Below are 26,213 nucleotides of genomic sequence, written 5' to 3'. Positions count from 1 at the left end.
GACCATTAAAGGGGCACACCTGCATAGCTTCACATTTCCTTCTTTGCAAGTCACTCACGTGCATTCTCCCAGAAAATGCAGCTGACCAAGGCACAGCGTCCGATTCCAAGGAGTGAAAATGAAACTGACAATAAAGGAAGTACTAATTAGTCTGAAGTCATTTTTGTTCCTTGTTCTGCAAAAGATGCTGTATCAGGTCCTGATAGAACAAGGACATCTGACTAAAAAGAAGCTCCGCCTCCTCTCTCTGTCCCCTTTTCCTACTGTGACCTCCTTAAAGGCGGATGTGGCAAGCAGTTGGCGCCCCCTGCTGGAAGGTAACCAGGGACACGGCTAGTCAGTTGTACAAATCCGAGCTTAAGATATTTGTAATAAATGCAAGAAGGCATACTCTGCTCTAATCTATTATAGTCTGTTAGTGATATTTTATTTTTTTAAAGCTCAAAAATGCAAAACATAAAATACTGTCAGGTTATCAACAGGACATTTAAAAATGCTTACAAAGATTAAGACAAAAACTTTAAAAAAAAGAGAGCCAAGGAATTCATTTTACATTTCAGACCATTTAATAGAGGTATTTGTTGTATACGTGGTTTCATTTTAACATCCACACATTTCTCCCTGGAAACAACCTGAGTTGGCAAGGAAATGTGAACTGATGAGATTTTCATTCACAAATAAACTCCCAAGACATCGGCAATGATTCCGACTGAGGGTTTCTGCCAGCAGTTCAGGGCTCGGTCCCGGGACAGGAATGCGGGAAGACGCCTTGAAGATCGAACGCTCTGCTGAAGTCCAGGGACTGCACCTGCGCGCCCTTACTCAGCCGGAGCCTCCTCAAACAGCCCCGGAACGAGGTCCGGCTGCTCAGGCAGTTTTGCTTGACATCAGCTGTTCGGGAAACAGAAGACAGAGACAAGACTTGCTTAACTTTGTTGAGATGAGCTGGGGGGCACAACAGAACCCAATGATTCTCAAGTGGACTGCACCAGAATCAGGAAACTATTTCGCCACATGTGTGGCTTCCGTGACTAGAGTTCATAGAACATTTTGACTATGTAATAATTTCAAGGCACAATGGTGACTTTAAAAAGACACACAATCGATGTTTATGTTTTTAACAATTCTTTGGAACACTTACAATGCATAATGCTAATCCAAAAGCATGTGAGGAGATAAATCAAGTTTTTCCCCTAAAATGATCCCCGACTCCGGGAATCAGCTACGATGACTGATCTCAGGAAAGTTATTCTGCTTCCTTTGTTTCAGATCCAGTGTTCTCCCTGTCTTACTGCATGAAGTGTGTGTGTGTGTGTGTGTGTGTGGATACGCAACTTAGACTGTTTACATTTTTCCAAGAATCTCCAGGTGCACTATTTGAAATAGACTTTTTTTTCTTTGACAGGCAGAGTTAGACAGTGAGAGAGAGACAGAGAGAATGGTCTTCCTTCCATTGGTTCACCCCCCAAATGGCCGCCTCAGCCAGCGCGCTGCGCTGATCCAAAGCCAGGAGCCAGGCGCTTCCTCCTGGTCTCCCATGCAGGTGCAGGGCCCAAGCACTTGGACCATCCTCCACTGCCTTCCCGAGCCACAGTAGAGAGCTGGACTGGAAGAGGAACAACCAGGACAGAACCAGCACCCCGACCGGGACTAGAACCCGGGGTGCTGGCGATGCAGGCAGAGGATTAGCCTAGTGAGCCGCGGAGCCAGCCCTGAAATAGCCTTTCTAAAATGGTAAAGGATCTGTCATCCAGCCCATAGCTCTCTCAATGCCTAGTCTACAGCCACGTGAACTAACACTTCCCCACTGACGGTGGCCGTCTTCAATGCAGTGAGCAGGCAGGGGCGCACACGTACCTGGATAGCCTCCCACATAAATGGGGTTGTTGGTGTCGGCCGAGGTGGACTGGGTGTGTGGACTCTGAGCAGCAACTGCGTTCCCGTCCACAGTGAGCACAAGGCGGTGCTTGCTTTTGTTGGCTTGTAGGGTGTGCCACTTTCCATCACACAGAGTGCTGCCAGCTCTGGGCTCGTAGGCGGCTGTAATCCTCCCGGCGCCATTGTTCACATGGAACAGGAGCTGAGCAAAGCAAAGATCCACAATTAAGGAACACAGTCCATTTGCGTTATGCTCTTAGACCGGGGAAAATCGCAGCACTCTCTTAAGAAGGAGGGCTCGCTATGAAAAACAACCAAAAAAAAAAAAAAAGATTTTCACAAACAGACTCTTAGAGGATTCAGATGCTATCGTAGTCCTCAAATTTCAGGAGGGCAGAGGGTCACGTCCATGGCAATGGGCCTGAGCCACACTGCATCCTCGAATCAGTGCCCGATTTTCAGGACATTTGCGGGAGTTAATAGGCCTCCTGAGGGTGTCAGTTGCTATCAGCCGACAGCTCCTAGCAGGAACATCTACCTACTCCTTTCTGACAGACTGTAGATGCTCTGCCGTGGCAAGTAGCAACAGCATCGACAGCTTTGCCCCAGATGGGAGGTATTTTGAGCTAAGTAGGGTCTCTCTGAAATTCACATGCTGAAGTCCTGACCCCAGGACCAAAGAATATGACTAGATTTGGAGTTTTTTTTTTTAATGATGTATTTATTTATTTGAAAGGCAGCGTGACACACACAGAAAGACAGAGACAGCGACAGAGCGAGAGCGAAAGTGACAGAGACCTTCCGTCTGCCGGTTAACTCCCCAAATGCTCCCAACAGCTGGGGCTGAGGCAGGCTGACATCAACAGCCAGGAACTCCCCTGGGGTCTCCCATGTGGTTGGCAGGAGCCCCAGTACTTGAGCCATCTTCGCTCCTTCCCAGGTGCATCAGTGGGGAGCTGGATCAGAAGTGGAGTAGCTGGGACTGGAACCGACGCTATGATACGGGATGCAGGTGGCCCAAGGTGGGGCCTCACTCACTGTGCCACAGTGCCCACCCCTGGGATCTTTAAATGTCAAGATCTTTAAAGCCCTGAAATGAGTTCACCAGGGCAGGCCCTAACGCAATCTGACTGTGTCCTTATAGGAAGAGGTGATGAGGACACAGACACACAGGAAAGATCCTGGAGAGACACAGAGAAGACAACCATCTGCGAGCCCAGAGGAGAGGCTGCAGGGGAAACGGCTCTGCGGACACCCTGACCGTGCTCTCCAGCACTGTGGGAAAATCAGTGTCTGCAGCTTAACCCGTCCAGTCTGTGTGGCAGCCCAAGCAGACTAAGACACGAGGGCAGAAGTTCAAGTGCACTCCTGTGACATTCTTATGCTTCGTATGAACTCCTCAATGTTATTTCAAGGTGGATTGTGACAAATCGAAGATGTAATATTACAATCCCTTAGGCAACCACTAAAAGAAGTCCGAAAAGTGCAAAAATATGGGGTTAGCATTGTGGTGTAGCCGGTAAAGTCACCGCCTGCGGTGCCAACATCCCATCTGGGCGCTGGTTTGAGTCCTGGCTGCTCCACTTCCAATCCAGCTCTCTGCTATGGCCTGGGAAAGCAGTAGAAGATGGCCTAAGTGCTGGGGCCCCTGCACCCACGTGGGTAGCCAAATGGGGAGTGAAGCAGAGGATGGAAGACTTCTCTCTCTCTCTCTCTCCCTCTCTCTCTTTCTCTGCTTCTAACTCTGCCTTTGAAATAAATAAATAAATCTTTAAAAAAAAAGAGCAAAAATATAATAAGACAGTGATAGAAACAAAATATACAATGTACTAGAAAGTTATTTTTTGCAGTTATTATTTTTCTGATAACACGTTTGTAGATGCCACCCAGAAATATGTGAAGAGATGCAAAGTTTTTCAAAATTCTTTGGAAGTAGAGACCAGGGGGAAAGTTGGACGAAAGCCAGAGCCCAGAGCAGCAGCCATGTGACACAGAAGAGGAGAAGCAATGAGGGCAAGAGGTCAGACAGGACGATCTTGGATCCTCTCCACCCCTCGACATCCTGCGGCTCCAAAGCTCAGCGGTGAGTAAGTAGTGAAATTCTAGAAACAGAAGTAAGTAGGAGAATGTAGAGCAGAGAGACTGTTCTGTGCTTTGCAGGAGGCAGCTGCCCTGGCAAATTCAAGCACTTTACTCCTACAGAAACACAGGTCCACTCCGGTGCAGCAGAAACTGTCAGGTAGAGAGCAGAACCGAGAGGCTACCATCGCTGCTGACTTCCAGGGGCCTGGCTGTGGCAGGGCGGACATTCAAGTCCTCAAATGCACCCAGGAGAGAGCGGGCCAGGGGCTGAAGATGAACAGGCAGCAGTGCCCCTGACCCCTGGCGTGGGAAGCCTGAGCTACAAGGGCTCTTGGCCAAACCCTCCAGGAGCAGTCCCCAGGCAGTGGCGACGCTGAATCCCCAGACCACCCACCCACTCCAGCCAGCCAGGGTGTACAGAGGGTCAGGAGGGTGAGCTACCCTCACCTGACACCAGGGGCAGAGCGGCAGAAAAGACACCAGCAACCAGGCTTCCCTTCGCCTGTGCCCAGATGGCCCCAGGAGGGAGAGAGGCAGGCAATGGGCAGCCGGAAGCAATTTTGAAGAAGGACGTTTCACATAAGAGGTGAAAGCACTGTAAGTTCATTTTATTCTCAAAATGCAGGGCAAGAGAAGCTCAGAGGCAAGAGCAGAATGCTATTGGGGGGGAAAAACTACATTTTTTTGGCATCAAAAATTAAGTAGGGTGTAGAACATTCATTTCTCGGACTCACAGTGAGCAGTAAAAAGAAATGAGCAATCGATACACACAGCCTCCTGCAGGAGCCTCTAGGCAATCGGGCTGACTGTGGAAAGCCAGTCTCGAGAGGACACTTGCCGCATGAATTTGTATAGCACTCATGAAATAACAGCTAGAGCGATGGAGGATGGATTCGTGGCCATCAGGGGCCGGGGAGGGGGTGGTGGGCGGGCGTGGGGGTGGCAGTAAAGGGGTCACTCCAGGAAGCCTTGTGATAATAGTCAAGTAGGTGTCTTGGTTGTGGTGTGCTTATCATGTTTCTCACAAGCCACATGTGATGAGATTGTATAAACCTACACACACACACACACGCAACTGTACAAGCTCTGGATTGTGCGAAATGCCCAGGGCATGAAGTTGCTGCTCTTCTATGTACAACGTTGTGCGTGATGGCATTTCTGGGAAGCCTGGCTCCAGGGTGCACGGGGACTTCCCTGTAGGTTTTACTGCAACAACGTCCTACTGAGCTAGGATTGCTTCCCAATAATAAGTTAAAAACTCAGTAGAAAGGACAGGGCATCAGGTGCGCAGCCTATGCCCAGGGGGTTCAGGAAAGGAAAGCTCTTTGTGTTGTCCATACAATTATGCTCTAAGTTTAACTTCAAATACATAAAAGAAGGCATTTTTAAATAGTCGTTCAAATGTGTGGCTATGTGGATGTGGCTATGTTTACTGCTTCTCATCTGCTCTGTCTCTGGGAACAGGGGACCCCAGAGAGATGAAGCACCCACCTTGCCATTTACAATCTCCAGGCCGATGGCGTCCACTTTGGCACTGCTGATCCCCAGGAGGACGCCGTTCTCTGAGGAGGTACGGAACTCCAGTGTGATGTTTAAATCCGATCGGACTCTGTAGCCTTCCTTAACTGAAAAACACAGGACGATCCCGAGTCAGTGGTGAGCTCTGGCGGGCCCGGGCCAGCGCAGGTACAGAGAGGTGCAGGCCTGGGCTGCCTGTGCATTTGGGCTCCACCTGCCTGCAGCTCTTCCTGGACCCAGCTCCACCCTGACGATCAGTCACCACTGTCCACTGAGCCTCAGCTTCCTCCACCTTTTGAAGAAGACATGGCAACCAGCTGGGATAAGCCAGACCACCGCAGGAAATGTGTGGCCATCATCTGTCGCTGTGGGGCACTTGGCATCCCTTACCCCGTGGACCTGGCCATCACGTAGCGGCTGTTCCCATGTACTGCTGAGAGTCAATCCCGGTAATCCTTCATCATCCAGGAATGGTCTACTTGTTCCAGTACCTATGTTCTGGGCATCCCATCATTCACTGAGGGCATCAGAGTCTGTTGGGCATTGCCTAAAATCTCCATTACAATATGGCGCCTGGCGGATGTTCGAGGGGCGTGTCTGTAGCTGCTGTGGTTAAGCTACATAAGATCAGACCACCAGCAGGGATAGGTCCGCTTTAGTTCCGGACATGTGGACAGTGCATGATCCCTATACTTTACTTAAGGTGCCCCTGTGCGTGGTCCACCCATGCCTGCATGATCTTTTCACTGATTGGCTCCCCTACTGTGCATGTCCTTCGTAAGCTTTATAAGCCTGTACACTTCCTTAATAAAGCGGTTCCTGCTTTGACAGAACTCATGGGTGCTTGTGGTGTGTTCATCACCCGTCGACCTTACCCTTCCTGTTCGCCTGTTGGGGAGTGCTTGCGCTGCCCCTGCTGGTCAGTGGCTAGCATTGGGCTTGAGACCCCGACAAGAGTCCACACCAGAATTTTTTTTAAAGTGGGGATTGGATTGGCTGATTGTTTTTATTCATATGATGAATAAACTCTCATAATTATTTGTTTGAGAATTGGGGGAGGAGGAGAAGAGAAAGAGAAAGAGAAAGAGAGAGAGAGAGAGAGAGAGAGAGAGAGAAGGCTCCCACCCGTTGGTTTTCTCCCCCAAATGCTCACTATAGTTGAGCGGAATGGGGCAGAAGTCAGGAAGCAGGGACTCAATCCAGGTCTCTCATGTGGGTGGTAGGGACCCAACGATCCATGCCATCACCTCTCAGCACGCGCATTAGTGGGAAGCAGGAATTGGGAGGGAACTGGAATAAGAACCGAGGCTTTCCATCCAATATGGGACATGGGCGTCATTAGGACGTCATTAAGTGCCTTAACTGTTAGGTCAAAGGCCTGCCCTTGCTCTTGACAGTCTGTGCTGCTGATCATTACCCCAAAGGTCATTGTTAACATGGATAGTGGGGACAGCATTGCTGAAAAGATGGAAGAAACCAGAGCCTCGTGTTTGGCCTGTCAGGAGTCACACCACTCCTAGTGGGAGAAAGCCTCCATTAGGCTATCTGAGTAGCACAAGAGGAAAGAAGGCTTTTTTTTTTTTTTTTTTTTTGACAGGCAGAGTGGACAGTGAGAGAGAGACAGAGAGAAAGGTCTTCCTTTTTGCCATTGGTTCACCCTCCAATGGCCGCTGCGGTAGGCGCGCTGCGGCCGGCGCACCGCGCTGATCCGATGACAGGAGCCAGGGGCTTCTCCTGGTCTCCCATGGGGTGCAGGGCCCAAGCACTTGGGCCATCCTCCACTGCACTCCCTGGCCACAGCAGAGAGCTGGCCTGGAAGAGGGGCAACCGGGACAGGATCGGTGCCCCGACCGGGACTAGAACCCGGTGTGCCGGCGCCGCAAGGTGGAGGATTAGCCTATTGAGCCGCGGTGCCGGCCGGAAAGAAGGCTTTTTACATTAAGAGTCAAGGAGTCAGGGTCGGTGTTGTGGCACAGTGGGTTTAACTGCTGCCTGAGACTCTTGCATCCCATATGGATACCGGTTCAGGTTCTGGCTGCTCCACTTCTGATGCAGGTCCCACTAATGCACCTGGGAAAGCAGCAGCAGATGGCCCAAGTACTGGGACCCCTGCAACCCATGGGAGACCCCAGAGAAGCTCCTGGATCCTGGCTTCGGCCTGGCCCAGCAATGGCTGCTTTGGCCATCTGTGGAGTGAACCAGGGGATGGAAGATCTGTTTGTCTCTCTTCCTTTGTCTCTGTAACTGTGCTTTCAAATAACTAAATAAATGAGATCCTGAACAAAAAGAGTCAAAGAGTTAAACTGAAGCCATGACCAGTGGGCCTGCCTTATATTTCTTGGAGCTGAATCATCTTTAGAGTGTAGGTTAATCCCAAGGCTGTCTTCCAGACTGTCGGTGATACATACCAAGAGCTGCATATCCACTTCCTTCAAAGAAAGTTCCTTCCTGGGCCACGGCATAGCACCTGTTTACTGCAAAGGCAGACAATGGGCTGTCCTTGTCCAGCTGTTTGCTGTTGACTGTCACCTCCCCAATGCAGGCAGGGATGCTGTGGGTGATCTAAACCAGATGACACGTGAGAGCAGTCAGGGCTGATTATCACAAGAGGCTGGCAGGTACAGATTTTCCCTATCCTTCATCAGATTTGTCTCCATGCATTAAGATGCCTTCTGGTTTCTATAATTTGTCACAACAGTTCGTAGGCACATCGAACTCTGAGCCTGTCTTTCTTTCTGAAAATAATGCAGTGAAAGTGTTTTCCAGTATTTCAGTGAGACACTGTACAAATCAAGAATGCTGCATTTACCAATTGCAGGCACAAATTTTCTGGACTTTGCTGAACTCTGCTGGGGCTCAGGGGCTGCGGAGGGGCACTGTTCATTACTAACGGCTGGAAGAGTTGGGCAGGTTCCCAGGGGAAGCCCCAACATCCTTCAGGGCACGTGCTCTGACACATCTGTGTCTTGCACCTGAGCCCCAGGTGCGCACGAGATAATGTGGCCAGAAACACATGGAGAACTACACTCCTCTGAGAAGCACACACAGCCACAGCAAAGGCGAGGACCCTGTTTAGAGACCGCTGCTTACGTTTCCAATGTTCCTGGCCCTGTACTCGGAGGGAAGGCCTCCCAGGTACAGCTTCCCTTCCACATCCAGCGTGGTCCCGTCTCCCACCGTGGTCACCCCGGGCGACTCCTGGCCATCAACACTCATGATACCTTTTCTTTTAATGTACTCTGTCTTGACCTGCAGCAAGACAAAAACATCCGTCACTTTTAAGGAATCAGAAAATGTCAACACTACAGTTACGTTTGCAACACGCGCTCCTTGCAGCTGTAACAACCTGGATGAAACCCTGAAGGAGGGCTCAGATTTTCACAGAGTCGGTGATGAAGAGAGATCGCACCTGACACAGGTCAGAAGTGGCCACAGGGCAATCTCCCTATGGACCAGAAGGGTCCCAGAGCTCTGGTATTAGAAATTAGAGACCCGGATGGAACATCGGTCTTTTCACACCATGGGCTTGATTTACTTCCTGTCAAATTGAGAGTATTTCTAGTACCTTCCATCCATTCTGCCAGTGTTTGCTGAGTGCCTACCAGGTACCAGGCACTGAACAAGGCCCTAGGAGTATTTTGGGAAGCAGGGAAGAGCTCCCTCTGCCTCCATGGAGATTGCATTGTCAGGAGGAGATGCCAGTCCCAAGGTAAGCCAGAGATCAAAGCGAATCGCATTCCTTCAGGGCAGTGGGGTGAGCATCCCTGACGGACGGGGTAAAGCTCCAGAATGTACCGTGTGCCACTTGCCGTCGTTGAGCAGCGCGGGGTGAGAGACCTTGGTTCGGCCTTTACCGAGATCAAACATGAACTGGAGGCGGCCCTCGTGAAGCTGGAGTGTGGCATAGTCCACTTGGTTCTGGTGAGCCATGTAGTAAATCAGACCGCTGGACGCAAACGTCCGGATGCTCAGCTGGACCAAGAGCCTGGGCGAGAGCAAGACCTCATCACTCAAAGAATATGTCACCCTCCCACGGGTAAAAGGAAACTCCCCAGGGGGACCCAATAACCTTTCCAGCATTGCCATTCAATACGCAGAGGACAGAAGCATCCTTCGTTCCTATGTGCACGTATCCATTTAATGAGTGGCTACTTCCCATCTCCATCTGCCAGTTACTGTCCTGGGAGATGAGGAAGGAGCAGTACACAAAAAGGAGGAGGCCTTTCTCCTGGTGCTAACATCAGAAATACACCTGGAGGGATACAAAACTGGGCCGTGGAAGGGCTAACTGGTGGCCTCACTCAGCAGTGCACTCAGCATAAGCAACCCTGAAAAGATGATCTTACAGCCGAGCTCTGAGTGGCAGAAGGAGCAAGTCCTCGCTGAGCTGCCTAGGAAATGCCTGCATTCTGTTTCAGAACCACACAGAGAATATTAACATGAGGGGCTTGACTGTGGCGGGGAGTCAGGAATCCCCACCCACGGCTATGTGGGAGTAGAAGCCAGCGCAGGTGCAGCGAAACCACCTGGGCACAAGATACTCTGCAATGTGGGGGCCCGAGACGGGGGGAGGCAGTGGTGGGAAGGTGTTAGGGTCAGATGTGTCAGGGCACTCGAAGGACAGCTGGAGCAGGACGTGACAGAGTAGAGAATGGGGGAAGAGGTGAGCTAGTAGGTTGCTTTGCAAACTGCGACTGTGCACTGGGAAGGATGCTAATGAAGAAGTCAAGGCTGTGAGTGCTGCGAAGGGTGTCCCAGGAAGGAAGAGAGGATCTTTGAGAGACTGGAGCCCTGGAAGTCAGGGGCTGCATGGCTGCTGGATGCACCGAGAGCAAGGGCAGGGCTCTCCAGAGACGGAAGTGAGCCAAGGTCTGAGGCCGGGTGACAAGGGCAGGGACCCCAGCTAATAGCAACAAGAGCAACAGGGTGGGGTCCTGTCTGAAGGTCTGAGCTTCTGATGAGGTTTGAAGGCTGGAGAGAGGAGCAATGAATGTGGAGTCTGGGGGAGTGTGGCTTGAAGTAGGTCTCCTGGCCTTGAGATCTTCATGGAAGGGTCCTGGGGAACAGGCAGGTGTGTGATGGCCAGAGGGACCCTGCAGATTGCAGTGGGCACAGCATGAGGAAGTAGGGGGTGGGGCACAGTGGAAAAGTTTGGGTAGACAGCTACACCAGATCTGTGAGCGTTCACTGTGCTGTGGGGTCGGAAGTCCAGATGATGATGGATGCAGGGGACTTAAAATCCGGGATCATGATGGATTTAGACAGACACCCACGTGCTTTCCTGTGTGCCGTCACCCCTCAGTATCTGAGGAGGACTGCATCCAGGACTCCCTGCAATACCCAAATGTGTGCCTGCTCAAGTCCCTTGCATAAAATGATGTAGAATTTGCATAGAACCTATGCACGGTCTCCTGTATACTTTCAATCATTTCTGGATGACTTACAATGCTTAATGCAATGCCAGTGTTGTATAAATCACTGTTATACTATACAGATTAATGACAAGAAACATCTGTAGGTGTTCAGTACAGATGCCATTAAAAAAATGCTTTCCAAACATGGCTGGATCCATGTGGAAATGGAGGGCTGGATGTACACACAGAGAGGTGGCAATGAGCCACCATCAAGAGGGGAAAGACAAACTCCCAGCCCCCACACAGCCACGCACTGAATGTGTGATTTGCACCAGCGCTGTGCTCCGCTCCTGTCTCTCTGCCTTCTCCCGCAGCCCCGTGGCTGAAAGCCGTACGTCCCATTCTACAGCGAAAGCTTCCTCCACTGGAAAAGACCCGCGACTGCAGCACGCCTCGCTCACGTCCCCGGGACTGCACCCACCTCTTTCTGACAGCCGACTGATCAAAAGGCAAGACGAAATGGCTGCTTTGTGAGAGGCCAAACTGGTGAGCGTCGGCAACATACTCTGGAGCCGTGTCCACCGCACACTGTCCCTGGAAGAGACAGACGCATGGGGACACTCAGCTACCGCTGCTAAGACTCCGCTGAAACACACACACACGTTCTTCCATCTCGGAAGCCACCAGATCAGAACAGCAGCAAGAAGCACTGCACTCACTTCGTGTTTGGTTTCAATCACGCACTCGTCAGCCCCGTGTCTCCCTGAGAAGGCAGGGAGAGCCTCTTCCTTCCACCTAATCCCTCTCAAGCTCACTTGAGTTCATATGGACACGTGAGTCCTTCCTACAAATTCTTTTTTTTTGTTTTGTTTTGTTTTTATAGATTTCTGTATTTATTTGAAAGGTAGAGTCACAGAGATGGAGAGACAGAGACCTTCAACCTGCTGGTTCACTCCTTAAATGGCCTTAAAAGTTGGAGCTGGGCCAGGCCAAGCCCAGGAGCCTGGAACTCCCTCAGGGTCCCCCATGTAGATGGCAGGAGCACAAGCACTTGATCTGTCTTCTGCTGCTTTCCCAGGTGCACTAGCAGGGGGCTAGGTAGGAAGCAGAGCAGCTGGGACTTGAACTGGCACACATCTGGGATGCAGGCAGTGGCTTAACCTGCTGCACCGCAATGCCTGCTTCTTATGAATTTTCACCAGGCCCAAAGAGGCAAAGTCCTTGCTCTCTCCCCAAGGTCCCTGCCAGGACCCCAGGCTCTGGAAATGGCCAGGAGGATTCCTGTGGCAAAGAGCAGCCACAGCACAGGCACCAGAAAAGAGAAGCCCCCATGCATGATGGGTCTCGCAGGCCTTGGAGTCTGAGGTCTTTGTGTCCATATGGACCAGAGCAAGGTGCACACAGAGAAGCTGGGCTGGAAGGGCCTCCAGAGCCTGGGAGTCCAGGGAAGATGCTGGGCTGCCTGCAGGCTGCTTTGCAACAATGCTTTGCACAGCGACCCTGAGTTAAGTGAGACTCCCAATTCTCAATTTTGTGGTTTGGGGCAAGGGGTGGCAGACGGCAGACAGACGTGATGAAGGAAACTGTCCTGAGCTCCGAGCTGGGCCCTGCTTAGAAGGCGCTGTTTCTTTTTTTCTTTTCTTTTTTTTTTTTTTTTTTTTTTTTGACAGGCAGAGTGGATAGTGAGAGAGAGAGAGAGACAGAGAGAAAGGTCTTCCTTTTTGCTGTTGGTTCACCCTCCAATGGCCGCTGCGGCCGGCACATCTCGCTGATCCGAAGCCAGCAGCCAGGTGCTTCTCCTGGTCTCCCATGCGGGTGCAGGGCCCAAGGACTTGGGCCATCCTCCACTGCCTTCCCAGGCCATAGCAGAGAGCTGGCCTGGAAGAGGGGCAACCGGGATAGAATCCGGTGCCCCAACCAGGACTAGAACCCGGTGTGCCGGCGCCGCAAGGCGGAGGATTAGCCTGTTAAGTTACGGCGCCGGCCGGAGGCGCTGTTTCTGGATGCCAGTGCCATTATCTGCGTTACTGGCATGCACACTTGCAGCAGAGCAAAGAGAGAAACCTGAGGGGAGGACAGGAAATAGAACTGCTGTTAAAAACACGTGGCCCACGCTGGCTGTTCGTAAAGGGAACTTTTGTTTGTAGGCAAACAAGCTGTCTCCGTGGATCCAGGCTATCGCTATCGGGGCCTGTGATCCTTTCATGCAGGGCCCTTTGTCTGCAGGTTTGCTCAGAGAACCGCCCCCTGCTTTGCAGGGAGCATCAGCCAGTGTATGTTGCCTCCGCAGCTACTTTTAACTAGACGTTTCAAGGTGGATGTCCTGGTGCCGCAAGTTAAGCAGCTGCTTAGTGAGCCTACATCCTGTAGCAGAGTGCCACCTGGAGTCTGCTCCTCTGCTCCCAGCCTTCTGCTAATGCAGTCTTGGAAGCAGCAGGTGAAGGCTCAAGCGCTTGGAACCCTGCCACTCATGTGGGACGGAGTTCCTGGCTCCCGGCTTTGGCCTGACCCAGGCTGGCTGTTGCAGGCATTTAGGGAGTGACACAGTAGATGGAAGATCTCTCTTTTCTTTGTCCTCCCCCACCCCACCACCACTCTGCCTCTCAAATAAATAAATCTTGTGGAAAAGCAAATACAAGTTTACCTTTCTCATACCAGAAGCAGGGCTCAGTCACCCAGACAGTTTCCAACACTGTCCCCCACCTGAATGGCTCTGGGTGGCAGCCAGAGGTGAAAAGTCAGAGGCATTTCTCCTGCCTTGCTGGGGAGGCTTCTTTAAATGGGCCATTCACACTTCTGCCCAGGCATCTAACGTGAGCACTGCGAGGTCACAGCCTGCCCTGGAACCCACGCCTGCTTCCTTGCACCCACTAGTTAAAGCTACCCACAATTAAACCTGTTTGAAAGATGCCCTGGACCCAACAAAGACCTCGACCCAGGTGCCCACTTCCCCTTTCTCTCTGGGCGCTCTCACTTCTGGGCACACTGTATCTCTCTCCTGCCATCTGGGGGTAGAGAAAAACCTTCAACTTTCCCACTGTGGTTGTTTCAACGAAGCCCTGCCTGCAACCCAAGCCCTGATGGTGAGGCTGTCCAAGGAAGGGGCCCACGTAGGTGGACGGACTGCTGCTGCTCTTTGTGCAATGGCTGCTGGCAACAGCGACTCCCAGCTCTGCCGCGAAACATATCCTCCCCCTGTGCTTTTGACCGTGGGAGGATGACCCCCTTGAACCACTTTTGCAGGCTCCTACGAAAACTGGCTTCTGGATGTTCTGCCAGGCAAAAGCATGACTGTGAGAACTGAGGGTGGGTGGGGGAGGACGTGGGAGTGTTCCTCCCTCTCCTCCAGCACCCAGTGACCTCCCTGTGGTTCTGTTTGCCCCCCAGGAAGCCACTCTGTTCCATCTCTTCTCCCTCAGGCCACCCCAGCTCCTGGGCACTGCTGACAGCTCCCCCTCATTGTTTCCTGGCTCTGGTTTCAGCTCCCACCGCCTCTATGACTACTTCCCACTTCAGTCTCTTCAGGCGTGAATTCTCTTTCTGCCCAGGCCTGACCAATATCATTGAAGAAAGTCACTCTTACTGGACTAAATAAAGGCAGGGACTCTGGCAAGAGCTCGCTGTCCCCTCCATGAAGAGTCAGCAGAGGGCTTTCTGACAGCAAGCAGGTGTCCAAGTCCACTTGTTCGTAGCCAACCGCACCAGTGAAATCCAAAAGTCTAGATACAAACAAGAAAGTGTTTTCAAAATTAAAGTAGTACAAACCAATACTAGAACCCATGTGGTGGGATTACTGTACAGTTAAAATCCATCAAAATTACATTTCTCTCATCATCATTCTTCATCATTAATATATCTCTCTGATATCTTCACTGATTTCTTATTTAGGGGTCTCCCCTTCCCGGAGGTGCTGAGCTACCCTTTACACAATGGTGTGGCTTTTCTGTCCTGTGCCTGCATGGATCCCACAGGTACTTCCCCAGGACACGGCTGTGAACCACACACAGAAAGTTCTACCCTAGCAGGTTCCCAGCTTCAGGAGTGTGACGATGCCTGATAATTAGTTAATGAATGAAGAGACAACTGGGTGAACCAATGTACTGTAAGGTTCTACAATTGACTGAATCAGGGCTCTGATAGTGTCACTGTGTTGAAACCCATTGCTATGCTTTATTCTAAGCGGTGACTTCACAGAGACAGACACCGTGACCATGAATGACCCGAGTCCTTGCTCGAGGTCACAGGGCAAGGGCAGTCAGGGCTCCAGCTTTGATGGAGCCTCCATCTCTTGATACTGAGAGCTTTTCAGTTTCTCCTGGGCAGACTCTGGCCCCACAGGGCAGAGCACAGCTTCTGTCCCATTAGCAGCTGACCAAGGCAGAGGTGGGGGAGGAGGCGCCTATACTCATTCTAAGGGGAACCTTTAGGAATCGGAAGCTCCTAGTAGCCCAGTTGCAAAGGTTCCTTCAAATCAGCGTGCCAGAAATTTGCCAGAAATAGCCAGAAATTTGAAATCATGAAAATGTCTACATTTTAAAAATGCACGTCAAAAACATATTTCAAACTTGGCTATTTATTTTGATGACTTGATCTGTATGGAGGGAATTTTCATGAAAGAACAATGGGGTTCATTTTTTATTCAGGGACTCGCAGACCCATTCAGAAAGTTCAGAAACAAACTGAGCGCACAGGTCACTTACTCCATGTCAAAGACCAGGTTCCTGATGCAGCCATGGAATGAGCTCCTCACTTTGAGCATCGCCGCCTCCTCGCCCTCTGGAGCGCCCCCTATGTACAGGCTGGACAGGTTCATTGTCCTGCTTTCTGCTAAGGGGCCCAACTTCATTTCTACAGGATGGGCCTCATCCAGTTGGACAGTGATGATTCTAAAAGGTCAAAAAAGGCCATGTGAGCTTTTAAACATCATGAAACAACAACTCCATTTTTATACCTACTTCCACCGAGTTCTTACTGAATAATGACAGTTTCTGATAAATTTTATTTTATTTTATTTTATTTTCTATTTGACAGAGTTAGACAGTGAGTTACACAGAGTTAGACAGTGAGACAGAGAGACAAAGGTCTTCCTTCCATTGGTTCACCCCCAAGTGGTCGCTATGGCTGGAACTGTGCTGATCCGAAGCCAGAAGCCAGGTGCCTCCCCCTGGTCTCCCATGCGGGTGCAGTGACCCAAGCACTTGGGCCATCCTCCACTGCCTTCCCCGGGTGACAGCAGAGAGCTGGACTGGAAGAGGAGCAACCGGGACTAGAACCCGGTGCCCATATAGGATGCCAGTGCCGCAGGCGGAGGATTAACCAAGTGAGCCACGGCATGGTGCCAGCTCCAGAAGATAAATTTTAACATGACATTATATGCAAATGAACAGCTAACTTTTGAAAATTAAAACTTGGAATTGAACATTCTCCAGAAATGAACAGAATGCTAGAAAATATTGAATTTGCTCAGTTTTGGGAGAGGATTTTGCTTTTACCCTTTTACCGATGATGAAAACGTTCAGTGTACTTTTAAAATATTTGGTCTAAGGTTGGGAAACATATAATCAGGAATGTTGATATAACAGTACTCACTATTTTACTGTTTGGTATTAATAAAATATAGTTTATTACTATTATCTAACTATTTATCACAGAATTAATCCAATGTAAAGATAATTTATATTAGGCCCTAGAAAAGGGCATGATTAAGGTTGTTCCATTATAAAAATTCCCCAGAGATCTTATTACGAACAGATGAAATGGATTCCCAAGAAGAAATCCTAGCAAGGTTCTGGAATTATTTTGAAACAACAGAAACTGTGAATGCTTGACGATGCACAGTAATTATCTCAATCATTTAGCTGCACAGGGTTCCCTCACGGTGTTCCTCCTGAGGAACTCTCAAGAGGCTGGCAAACCTCCTGGCACCAATGCCTCGCCCTGCATACAGTACCTGCGATTCCTGACCAAGGAGATGGAATGGTGTTGTCCGTCGCTGTAGGTACCCGTGGGAGCGTGCAGGAGCGCTTTTCTCAGGCTGGTTCCGTCCCCAGAACTGACGTGTACTTCTACATGGCCATCAACCAGCATGATGGCAAAGAATGGCTGGGAAGGTGGCATAGAGAAGTTCCCATACAAAACGTGTTACTACTTGATTTAAAAGTTACCGTCTTTTAAAAGTTGTCATCTTAATGTGGGAATATTACCATCAATTAAGCAACCTGAAGAATACCATCATGTAATGCAACTATTTTATGATTTCTACAGTATTTTCTAATATCTGTTCATAAAAGTTATGTTCTGCATTATGCTATTATCACTAAACATATCACAAATTTCCATTTTCACATTGCCTTCCTATTTATTATATATTACTACCTGATGTACCAACAACTTGATATATTGTCATTTGTCTTTCATTAATGAAATTTTAAGTGGTTTCTAATTCTTATCATACATATAATATTGACATTTATTTATTTTTCCTGTGAAATGGTTTTTAACATTTCTAATGTGGGATTAAAGGGTTTGAAAATGTTTAAAGCTCTTAAAACTTTTTTTTTTTTTTTTTGCCACATTGAAAAGAGGCACACCAATGAATGACACCTCCAGCAGAAATGGAAAGTGAGCGTTCCAGGGTAGCTTGGCCAGCAGTGAATGCTGCCATTCGCTTTTGCTGGCTTAGCAAGCAAACTTGGATTTTTCCAGCAACCCTATTAAGATCAGTAGAGGCAAATAGTTTGGCAGTTCCTTCAAAATTAAACATAGGATTACCATGTAGCCAGCTATTCCATGCCGAGGTATGTCTCCAAAGAAGTAAAAACAGGGACCTTCCACACATACCTGTTCACTAATGTTCATAGAAGCATTGTTCAAATAGGTTAAAAAAGTCAGAAATAACCCAATGTCTGTCACATAACTAACAGACAGACAAAACTGTAGCATGAACATAGTGTGGAATTTTATTCAGTCACAAAAAGGAATGAAGTACATGCTACAGTGTGGCTAACACTTCGATAAGCTGTGTGGAAGACAGAAACGATCACATGTAGTACTGATTCCATACACTAAGAAGCATCCATAGAGACAGAAAGCAGGTTGGCAGCTGCCAGGGCTGGGGACAGGCAGGTGGGGAGTGGATCCTTACTGGGTGTAGGCTTTTAATTTGAGGGATGAAATATCAGGAAGTAGATAGAAAAAATAGCCTCACAATTCAGAGAACGCACTGAATCCATAATTTACTGAACACACTACATGAGACTGAACTATTCACTGGAAAATGGCTAATTTTATATGAATTTCACCTCCATGGGAAAAAAAAAAAAAGACCGGTGGACCCTACAGACTGAAAGTCATCATCAGCCCTTCACTGAGCGTCTCCTGATGTACTTGGGCTCTGCAGACCGGGGTCCCACTCCGCCTCTGACTTGGAAGGGCTGAGTGACCTTGGGCACGTTAACCTGGCTCTCTGGGGGAGCAGGATTCCCCGGCCACCTGTCTGTGCTTTGCTAACCCGGGCCACAGCGAAGGGAAGGTATCACTCACGCTCTTGAAAGGGATATAAATATGAATAACTCACCCTGTTCTCCTTGCCTGCTGCTGGCCCCCTGGGCTTGCTGGACTGCCCACCTTGCTTTCAGCTCCTCGCCAATCACATCACAGAGAAAATCCTGACCTGAGCCAAACTTAAGGGTTTGCACTTTTAGCCTTAGGATGAAGAGAAATGGCCATCGTATACAGAAGAAAGCTCAGTTTATGCTTTCTCAATGAGTTGTAATTAGAGGTGGATGGCCAATAGCTTTCTTATCAGTAGCCGAGCAACAAAGATGGGTTATGCAGCATAAGAATCACTGATTCATAGGGAAAGATATTCAGCAATAGTAACTTTCACTTAATGAAAACGCTTATCCTTACACAAGCAGCTGCAATAAATATCTATGAGTCAGTAACTGTCCAATCAGCATTTCCCATTGTCATTTCTTTGCTGAGCTGGTGGCTCCAGGACACCATAGCTACTCACCACGTGCATCTGCAAGGGGCCCTGCTTCTGTGCCTCCTTGCCAAGGGCAGCCAGGATGACGCCGCTGCTGTTGGTGGTGGCGAACGTGACCAATAATTCCGATTCTGGTGACAAAGACTTGGGGGGCAGCTGAATGTAGCCGCCTCTCAAGAAGCTCACACTGCGGATAGGCTGGTTACATAGGAAGTGAAAACGCACGTGAAGTTCCTGTTGAAGGCTGGATCTCCCATGCCGCGGGGTACAGCTGGCTTTTCCCACCATCTCTTTCCCATCCCCAGCCCCCAGTAGTTTATATCCTGTCACATTATTATGTTATCAATCACTGAGCTTTTTTTTTTTTTTGACAGGCAGAGTTAGACAGTGAGAGAGAGACAGAGAGAAAGGTCTTCCTTCCATTGGTTCACCCCCCAAATGGCTGCTACGGCTGGCGCGCTGCGCCGATCCGAAGCCAGGAGCCAGGTGCTTCCTCCTGGTCTCCCATGCGGGTGCAGTGACCCAAGCACTTGGGCCATCCTCCACTGCCTTCCCAGGCCACAGCAGAGAGCTGGACTGGAAGAGGAGCAACCGGGACAGAATCCGGTGCCCCAATCAGGACTAGAACCCAGTGTGCTGGAGCCGCAGGCAGAGGATTAGCCTAGTGAGCCGCGGCGTTGGCCAATCACTGAGCATTTTTAGAAACTCCAATATTAATAACAATGCTTCCCACCTCCAGCACACAGCCTTTTCTCACTCCGTAGGAATTTCTGAGCAAATCGAAGGTTGATCTGGATATTTCCAGGTTCTTGATACAGCCCACATAGTTTTTGCTGGTGACGCCTTTTCTGTAGGGGAGGACATCAATTCAGACATTATAATTCTGGTTTTGGGAGAAGAAATATAAATGGACCCACACATACAGAAAACCTGTTTCTGTGAGTCACTCTGCAGAAGTATCCAGACCTCCCTCTAAGAGGCACAGTGAGAACCAAAGCTACACAAATACAGCCCTATGCAGTCACCTACTGACATGGCAGCCATCTCAGTTGGTCTAAGTACACTCCATGTGTGAGGTTTGCACAACAGCAAAATCACCTAATCACAGAACGTGTCCCTGTAGTTGGAGACACGTGACTGTGGTCTCCCTAGAGAAAGGGATCAGACTCATTTTAGCTACTTAGATCGCCACCTATGTAACACAATATGTTTATTATTTTTTAGAGAACTCAGTGTCATTACAGTTTAAATACACTCATTACAACACAAGCCAACTATAACTACCTAGTCTCCATGTATTGCAGAACATTCGCTTCCCTTGGAGGCAAGTGTGAGAGACTATTTCCAAGGCCAGGTGGCCAGAGAAGCCACTGGCTGCTGTCCATACTGTATATTCATGAACTTTGTCCTAAAGGAATCATCACATTTTGAAATCTAGAGTTACCCCAAATCCCTTACCTCAGCCTCCAAGTCAATAAATACAGTATAGGAACAGAAAGAGATTTTTTTCAACCAGAAAGTGCTCCACACTGGCTGGCATCAGGCTGTTAAGTGTTCAGGCTCTTGTTCCCCAAGTATGGAGACTACTGAGCATCTTCTACTCTTATGCATCTGCAAGTCACAGGAGAGCCGTGTGGAAAGATGGTCCTTCTCCATGTTGACCAATGAGCTTTGGTCTGTTAAGCAACTACATGATCTAAGGTGTATTTAAGCTTTCTGGATCTCTAATTCTTCCAGTGCAAATGAGGAGGCTGACCCTGGGGATGCCCGAAGTCCTTTCTCCTGGGACAGTCTGTGATTTGGACTTCTGTCCTATTTTCCAGAGTCTATACTGTGTACCATTCAGGCAAAGAGCACAGGAACCAAGACACAGCTGGTGGCTGCAGGAAAACCCCTGGTGCTCTGAGAGCAGGCCCTGGTGCTGGGATGGGGATTAGAAGACAGGCTTTCAATCCTGGCTGACTTGGCAGGTGACCCACTCCCCTGAGGTTTAAATATATTTATTTCCAAGACTGGAGGGGGGGGGGTGCCCGTAGCTACAAACTATGTTCCTTGCAACTTTCATTGATTACTGGCAAAGAGCAGAGGAGAGGGAGAGAGTAGATCTGGACGCTTGCCCATAGTAGCTGGACTGGCTGTGCTTCTGTACCACCCATTAGGATTCTACAGAAGAACTTGGCTTAAAGATGAGTATGGCTACAGATGTATGCTGGGAAACCCTGGACTGGAAGGCTCAGTTTGGACACTTGAGGACGCCACTCCTTGGAAGCAGATAGGCCTTGATTGCTGACCTTTCATATGTGAGTTCTGTTTTTTTTTTAATGGTATGAAAAAATGTTAGTGTTTACTTTGCCCAAGCCAAAATCATAAAACAGAGAGCAAAGAAGCCACTAAAAGTTTATGCAAATCATAAAACCAGAAAGCTAAACAGGAATCTCTGTTAGAAACGAATCTCACTGTCTCTCTCCCCTGCCATCCTCTGTCCAACTTCCTGATGCTGGTCTTTCAGCCTACACATACATTATTCATCCTAAGTACACCAAGAGGAATGCAGGTACGTCTTCAGAAAGCACTTTTTTTTTTTTTTTGGAAGGGGGGCTTTTAAAGAAATTCCATGATTAAAGTGTCAAGGAAGCAGGATGGAGGGTGTCAAAGCAGACTCTTCAAATGTTGCACATTAACATTTTTTGCATCTTCTAAAGGCAACAGATACAAAACCATTCGTTTTTCTGCAGAGGTCTGCGTCACTTCGCAATGAATATGGCAAACGGTACTTGGAATCGAAGTGGATGTCATGAGTTGATGTATGCCCCCTCCTAAAGAGGCCTCAATCCTCGCCCGTGAATGTGGCCTACTATGGAAATAGGATCTCTGTGGAGGTAATCATGCCCAGACAAGATGCTTGGAATAGGTCCTAATCCAGTATGACTGGTGTCCTTACAGAAATGGGACATTTGGACACAGTGACAAAGGTATGCAGGGAAGTGGGTGGGTGCAAAGCCATGGGGACAATGCCACCTGCAAGCCAGGCAATGCCTGAAGCTCTCGGAAGCTGGGGACAGAGTCTCACAGCACTCACTGGGAGGCAACTCTGCTTACATCTGGATTTCAGACTTGCAGCTTCGAAAATTGGGAGAGAACAAATCTGTTGTTTTAAGGCTCCGGCTTGTGGTCCTTGGGAGCAGCAGGGAGGAATCTTCACAGTTGGTAGCTGGAGACAGGAAATCTCTGTAGTTTAACACCATACCTTACAACTCGTGACCTCGGTACTCCCCCCACATAGATGGGGTCCTTGTCTAGACGATTGAGGTCTGAGGACACTCCCGGAGCCTCGCCCTGCTTGGTTTCCTTATCACTGCTGTCATAGGCATCAATGACTGCCAGCAGTCCTAACAGCAGAAGGAGAGAAAGAGGTAAGATAATGAAAATCACTTTCTACACTTAACGAAAAACACTAATTCCTGCCAACTGTATTCATTTACAAAGACATAGGCTCTTGTTTTTAAAAGATTTATTTATTTATTTTTATTTATTTGAAAGGCAATTAGAGAGAGAGGGAGAGACACAGAGAGAGAGAACGAGAGAGAGAGAGCGAGCGAGCTTCCATCTACTGGTTCACTCCCCAAATGAACCTAACAGCTGGGTTTGGGCCAGTCCAAAGCCAGGAGCCAGGAGCTTCATCTGAGTCTCCCACATGAGTACGGGACCCCAAGGACTTGTGCCATCTTCCACTGCTTTCCCAGGCACATTAGCAAGGAGCTGGATTGGAAGCAGAGCAGCACCCGTGTGGGATGCCAGCACCGCAGGCGGTGGCTTAAACCATTACACCACAAACACAGCGCCAACCCCAAGACATAGGCTTTTAAATTCTGCAAATTCAATTAGCTAATTTTCTGGACCATCGAAGGACAAATAAAAATCCTCTCTGAACAAGTCAACAAATGCAGAAAACACATTGTTTTACGAAAACAGCATGTGTGTGGAAGAAAACATTATGGGGACCAGTGTTGTGGTGCAGCGGGTTAAGTTGTCACCTGTGATGCCAGCATCCCATATAGGCACAGCTTAGAGTCCTGGCTGCTCCACTTCCAACCCTACTCCCTACTAATATGCCTGAGGAAGCAGTAGGAGATGGCCTGAATACTTGGGCCCCTACTTCTCTTGTGGGAGACCTGGATACAGTTCCAGGCTCCTGGTTTCAGCCTGGCCCAGCACCAGCCTCAGCTGTTGCGCCCATTTGGGGAGTAACCCAGCATATTCTCTCGCTCTCTCACTCGCTCTCTCTTTTTCTCTCTCTCTCCATCTCTATCTTCTTTCTCTCTGTAACTCTGCCTTTCAAATAAATAATAATAAAAGAAAACAGCATGAATTGGATTCTCAATTCCAAATCAGCATTTAATATGAAATAACGCAGTTGCAAACCACAAATAGAATTATAACATTCCTCTAGAAAAATGTGATGGATGTTGCTTAGTATTCCAATGGTAACAAGAGCTTTCAATTAGAATGCCATTCAGAAACCAGAGTAGAACAGTCTGCTGACTTGGAAAGATTTCTGACTCTGGGGGTCACCAACATCAGGTGAGTCCAGCCATGGACCTACCTTGCTTCCGGTTTCGCTGGAAAGCAATTTTGTACCAGGTTCCATTGTTATACCGCCTGTCTGTAGTAAGAGCAAGGGGCCCTGAACCCAGGTCGACTGTGACTTTCACTCTGCCGTGCACCAGCTCGATGGATAAAAAGTCTTTCTGTAAAGAAGAGAACATGATTCCCCATGGTGCCATCTTGATCCCGAGATTTCTCTTCCCATCAAGTTAGGGATGATAGGATCCTTCCAAAGTCAAACTGGGAAAACAGAATCTGGCCCCACAGCCAGGGGTCTATGCTGTGAACTTAACAATGGCCATGAAAGTTTTCTAGAACTCTACCCAAATATAACTGGAGCACTACTCAGCGTTAGCAAAAATCTATGATTAGTAAAAGAAGTAGAATTTCTGTATCTTTTTCATTTAGACTGACAAATGGGCTAGTCCAAAAAAATGAAAGTAGAGGATTAGACAGAAATCACCCACACATGAGATTAAAATGGGAACATGAATTTCTTCTGGATAGAATTCAAATAAAAGACTATTTGTGGTCACCATGAACATAGCACAAGACATAGTATTTGAGCTCAAAATGTAAAAATAAATGTTCAGTTGATTTCCACAGTGACTGGGAGGTTAGTTCCTACTTGGTGCTCTTCCGTATTTTCCAAAGGCTCTTCAGTGAAATTGGGTTAATGTAATAAATAATTGATTTACGAGGGCAGCTGTACGGCATCCATATGTGTGACATTAGTATGTGCTCAGAAAATTGTACCGAATACATACAAGGAGTCTCCAGAAAGCTCATGCAAATGCTTATGATTAAAATACTCTACATGGGTTTTAAAAAAAATTTTTGCACTAAAATACACTAATCTTTTCATTCCTTTTCTATGAAGTGCCCTTACATGTTTATGTCCTGTCAGTAAGTCCTCATTCAGTGTTAGTCAACTCACAGCAATCTTTTTTTGACAGGCAGAGTGGACAGTGAGAGAGAGAGAGAGAGAGAGAGAGAAAGGTCTTCCTTTTGCCGTTCGTACACCCTCCAATGGCCGCTGCAGCTGGTGCACTGTGGCAGGCGCGTCACACTGATCTGAAGCCAGGAGCCAGGTACTTCTCCTGATCTCCCATGGGGTGCAGGGCCCAAGCACTTGGGCCATCCTCCACTGCACTCCCGGGCCATAGCAGAGAGCTGGCCTGGAAGAGGGGCAACTGGGACAGAATCCAGTGCCCCGACCGGGACTAGAATCCGGTGTGCCGGCGCCGCAGGCGGAGGATTAGCCTATTGAGCCCCGGCGCCGGCCACAGCAATCTAAATGTACACACACAGCAGGACCTAGTGGCCCCGGGAGACTCTTACGGTGCCGTTGGAAGCCAGGTAGAGGAGCAGCCCGTTAGGCGAGAAGGTGCTGAAGAGCATCACGACCTGCGTCACAGTGGCCCGCAGCGTCTTCTCCACGACGGAATACCCACTCCCCTCGAAATAGAAGGAAGAGTCTTCACTCTGGGGGCTGCAAACAGAGGAGAGGATGCACCAGCCACTGTCAGAGGATACAGAGACCCGGCGAGACATGTCCTGCACTCTGCCTCAACTGGCTCCTTCATCTGATCACAAGCGCAACCCACAACACAGGTGGAACTGCTCTAATCTGACCACAAGAAACGCTCAGTCAGACGTGATGCCAGAGACAAAGATTCCTACACTATGCAACCTTACTTGATGCACAAAATGACTGAGAACTGTTGGATGAAATTACTTTCAGTGTCTATGTGTAAGGTGTGTATGGACACAAATACATTCTGTGTGTCCACTTTGTTCCCACACCTAAGATATCTCACTGTGTATCTATAGGTCAGAAAAATCTGGAATCCAAAACACACCTGGTCCCATGCATTTCAGATAATGGGTACTCATCTATATTTGAACGTACACTTGCCAGGCCGGCTCTGGGACACAGTGAGCTATGCACGCTGCTGCCTGCACCACCAGCACCCCAAATGGGAGTGATGGTTTGAGTCGAAGCTGCTCTGTTTCCAGCTCCCTGCTAATGTGCCTGGGAAGACAGCAGAGGATGATGGCCCAGAACTTGAGCCCCTGCCACCCATGTAGGAGACCTGGATGGAGCTCCAGGCCCCAAGCTTCAGTCTGGCCCAGCCCCGGCAGTTGTGGTCATTTGGGGAGTAAATCAGCGAATGGGAGACCTCTTCTAACTCATCTCATCACTCTGTCTTTCAAATAAATAAATCTTTAAAATACACTTGCCATGAGATTTGAAAGCCAAATGCCCAGCTGCTTTATACAGAAGAGGAAGTGAACACAGGCAGTGCTTGTTGCAGTAAAAGGAAATTTTTTCACAGAAATAAATATTTCTGCTTATCAGATAGACTTGCTTGTTAATTTATTCCAATTTCCTTTAGTGCAACTGTGTTTCTTAAAGCCAGTGCTTTCAGGATGACTTTTATATTAGTATTTATCACCTTCTGCTACTCACCAATCCACCAGGCATGCTGGAGTTACAATGGAAAGCAAACATATGCTACCAGAAGGATCACTTTTCAAAATAAACAAATGAACGAATGAAGACCTGAGGTCCTCAAAAATCTGCAGGTGAGTTTAAAGACCTGCATCATATGCTGAGATGGAGGCCTGGCTGTGACAACACAGCCCGGAGCACCTATCAGGTAAGTGTGTCTGCTGGTCTCCTCCCCCAAAGATGCCAGAAGGCTGACCTCACCTACTTCTCAATTATAAAGAATTCACTTGGAAGATATATATATATATATATATATATATATACACACATA

The 26,213-nt window shown here is 48.6% G+C and overlaps 1 protein-coding gene across 1 annotated transcript in view; it reads right to left on the bottom strand.

Moving 5' to 3' along the window:
• Positions 1-435: 435 nt before the first annotated feature.
• The window catches only part of LAMA1 (laminin subunit alpha 1), a 170,511-nt gene continuing 144,733 nt past the window's right edge, over positions 436-26,213 (bottom strand). The window contains exons 49-63 of the mRNA XM_062201378.1: positions 24,769-24,919; positions 23,426-23,570; positions 22,070-22,211; positions 19,556-19,670; positions 18,850-19,020; positions 16,783-16,934; positions 15,533-15,718; positions 14,416-14,551; positions 11,314-11,426; positions 9,274-9,463; positions 8,569-8,727; positions 7,887-8,040; positions 5,452-5,585; positions 1,858-2,080; positions 436-891 (exon numbers count right to left, since the gene is read on the bottom strand). Coding sequence (XP_062057362.1) covers positions 731-891; positions 1,858-2,080; positions 5,452-5,585; positions 7,887-8,040; positions 8,569-8,727; positions 9,274-9,463; positions 11,314-11,426; positions 14,416-14,551; positions 15,533-15,718; positions 16,783-16,934; positions 18,850-19,020; positions 19,556-19,670; positions 22,070-22,211; positions 23,426-23,570; positions 24,769-24,919 — 2,332 coding nt within the window. The 3' untranslated portion in view covers positions 436-730. The remainder of the gene's footprint in view (positions 892-1,857; positions 2,081-5,451; positions 5,586-7,886; positions 8,041-8,568; positions 8,728-9,273; positions 9,464-11,313; positions 11,427-14,415; positions 14,552-15,532; positions 15,719-16,782; positions 16,935-18,849; positions 19,021-19,555; positions 19,671-22,069; positions 22,212-23,425; positions 23,571-24,768; positions 24,920-26,213) is intronic.

This window comes from Lepus europaeus, chromosome 9 (assembly GCF_033115175.1).
Source record: "Lepus europaeus isolate LE1 chromosome 9, mLepTim1.pri, whole genome shotgun sequence".
NCBI lineage: Eukaryota > Metazoa > Chordata > Mammalia > Lagomorpha > Leporidae > Lepus > Lepus europaeus.
The sequence above is the reverse complement of the archived record's forward strand: the minus strand, read 5'-3'. Positions and strand labels throughout refer to the sequence as shown.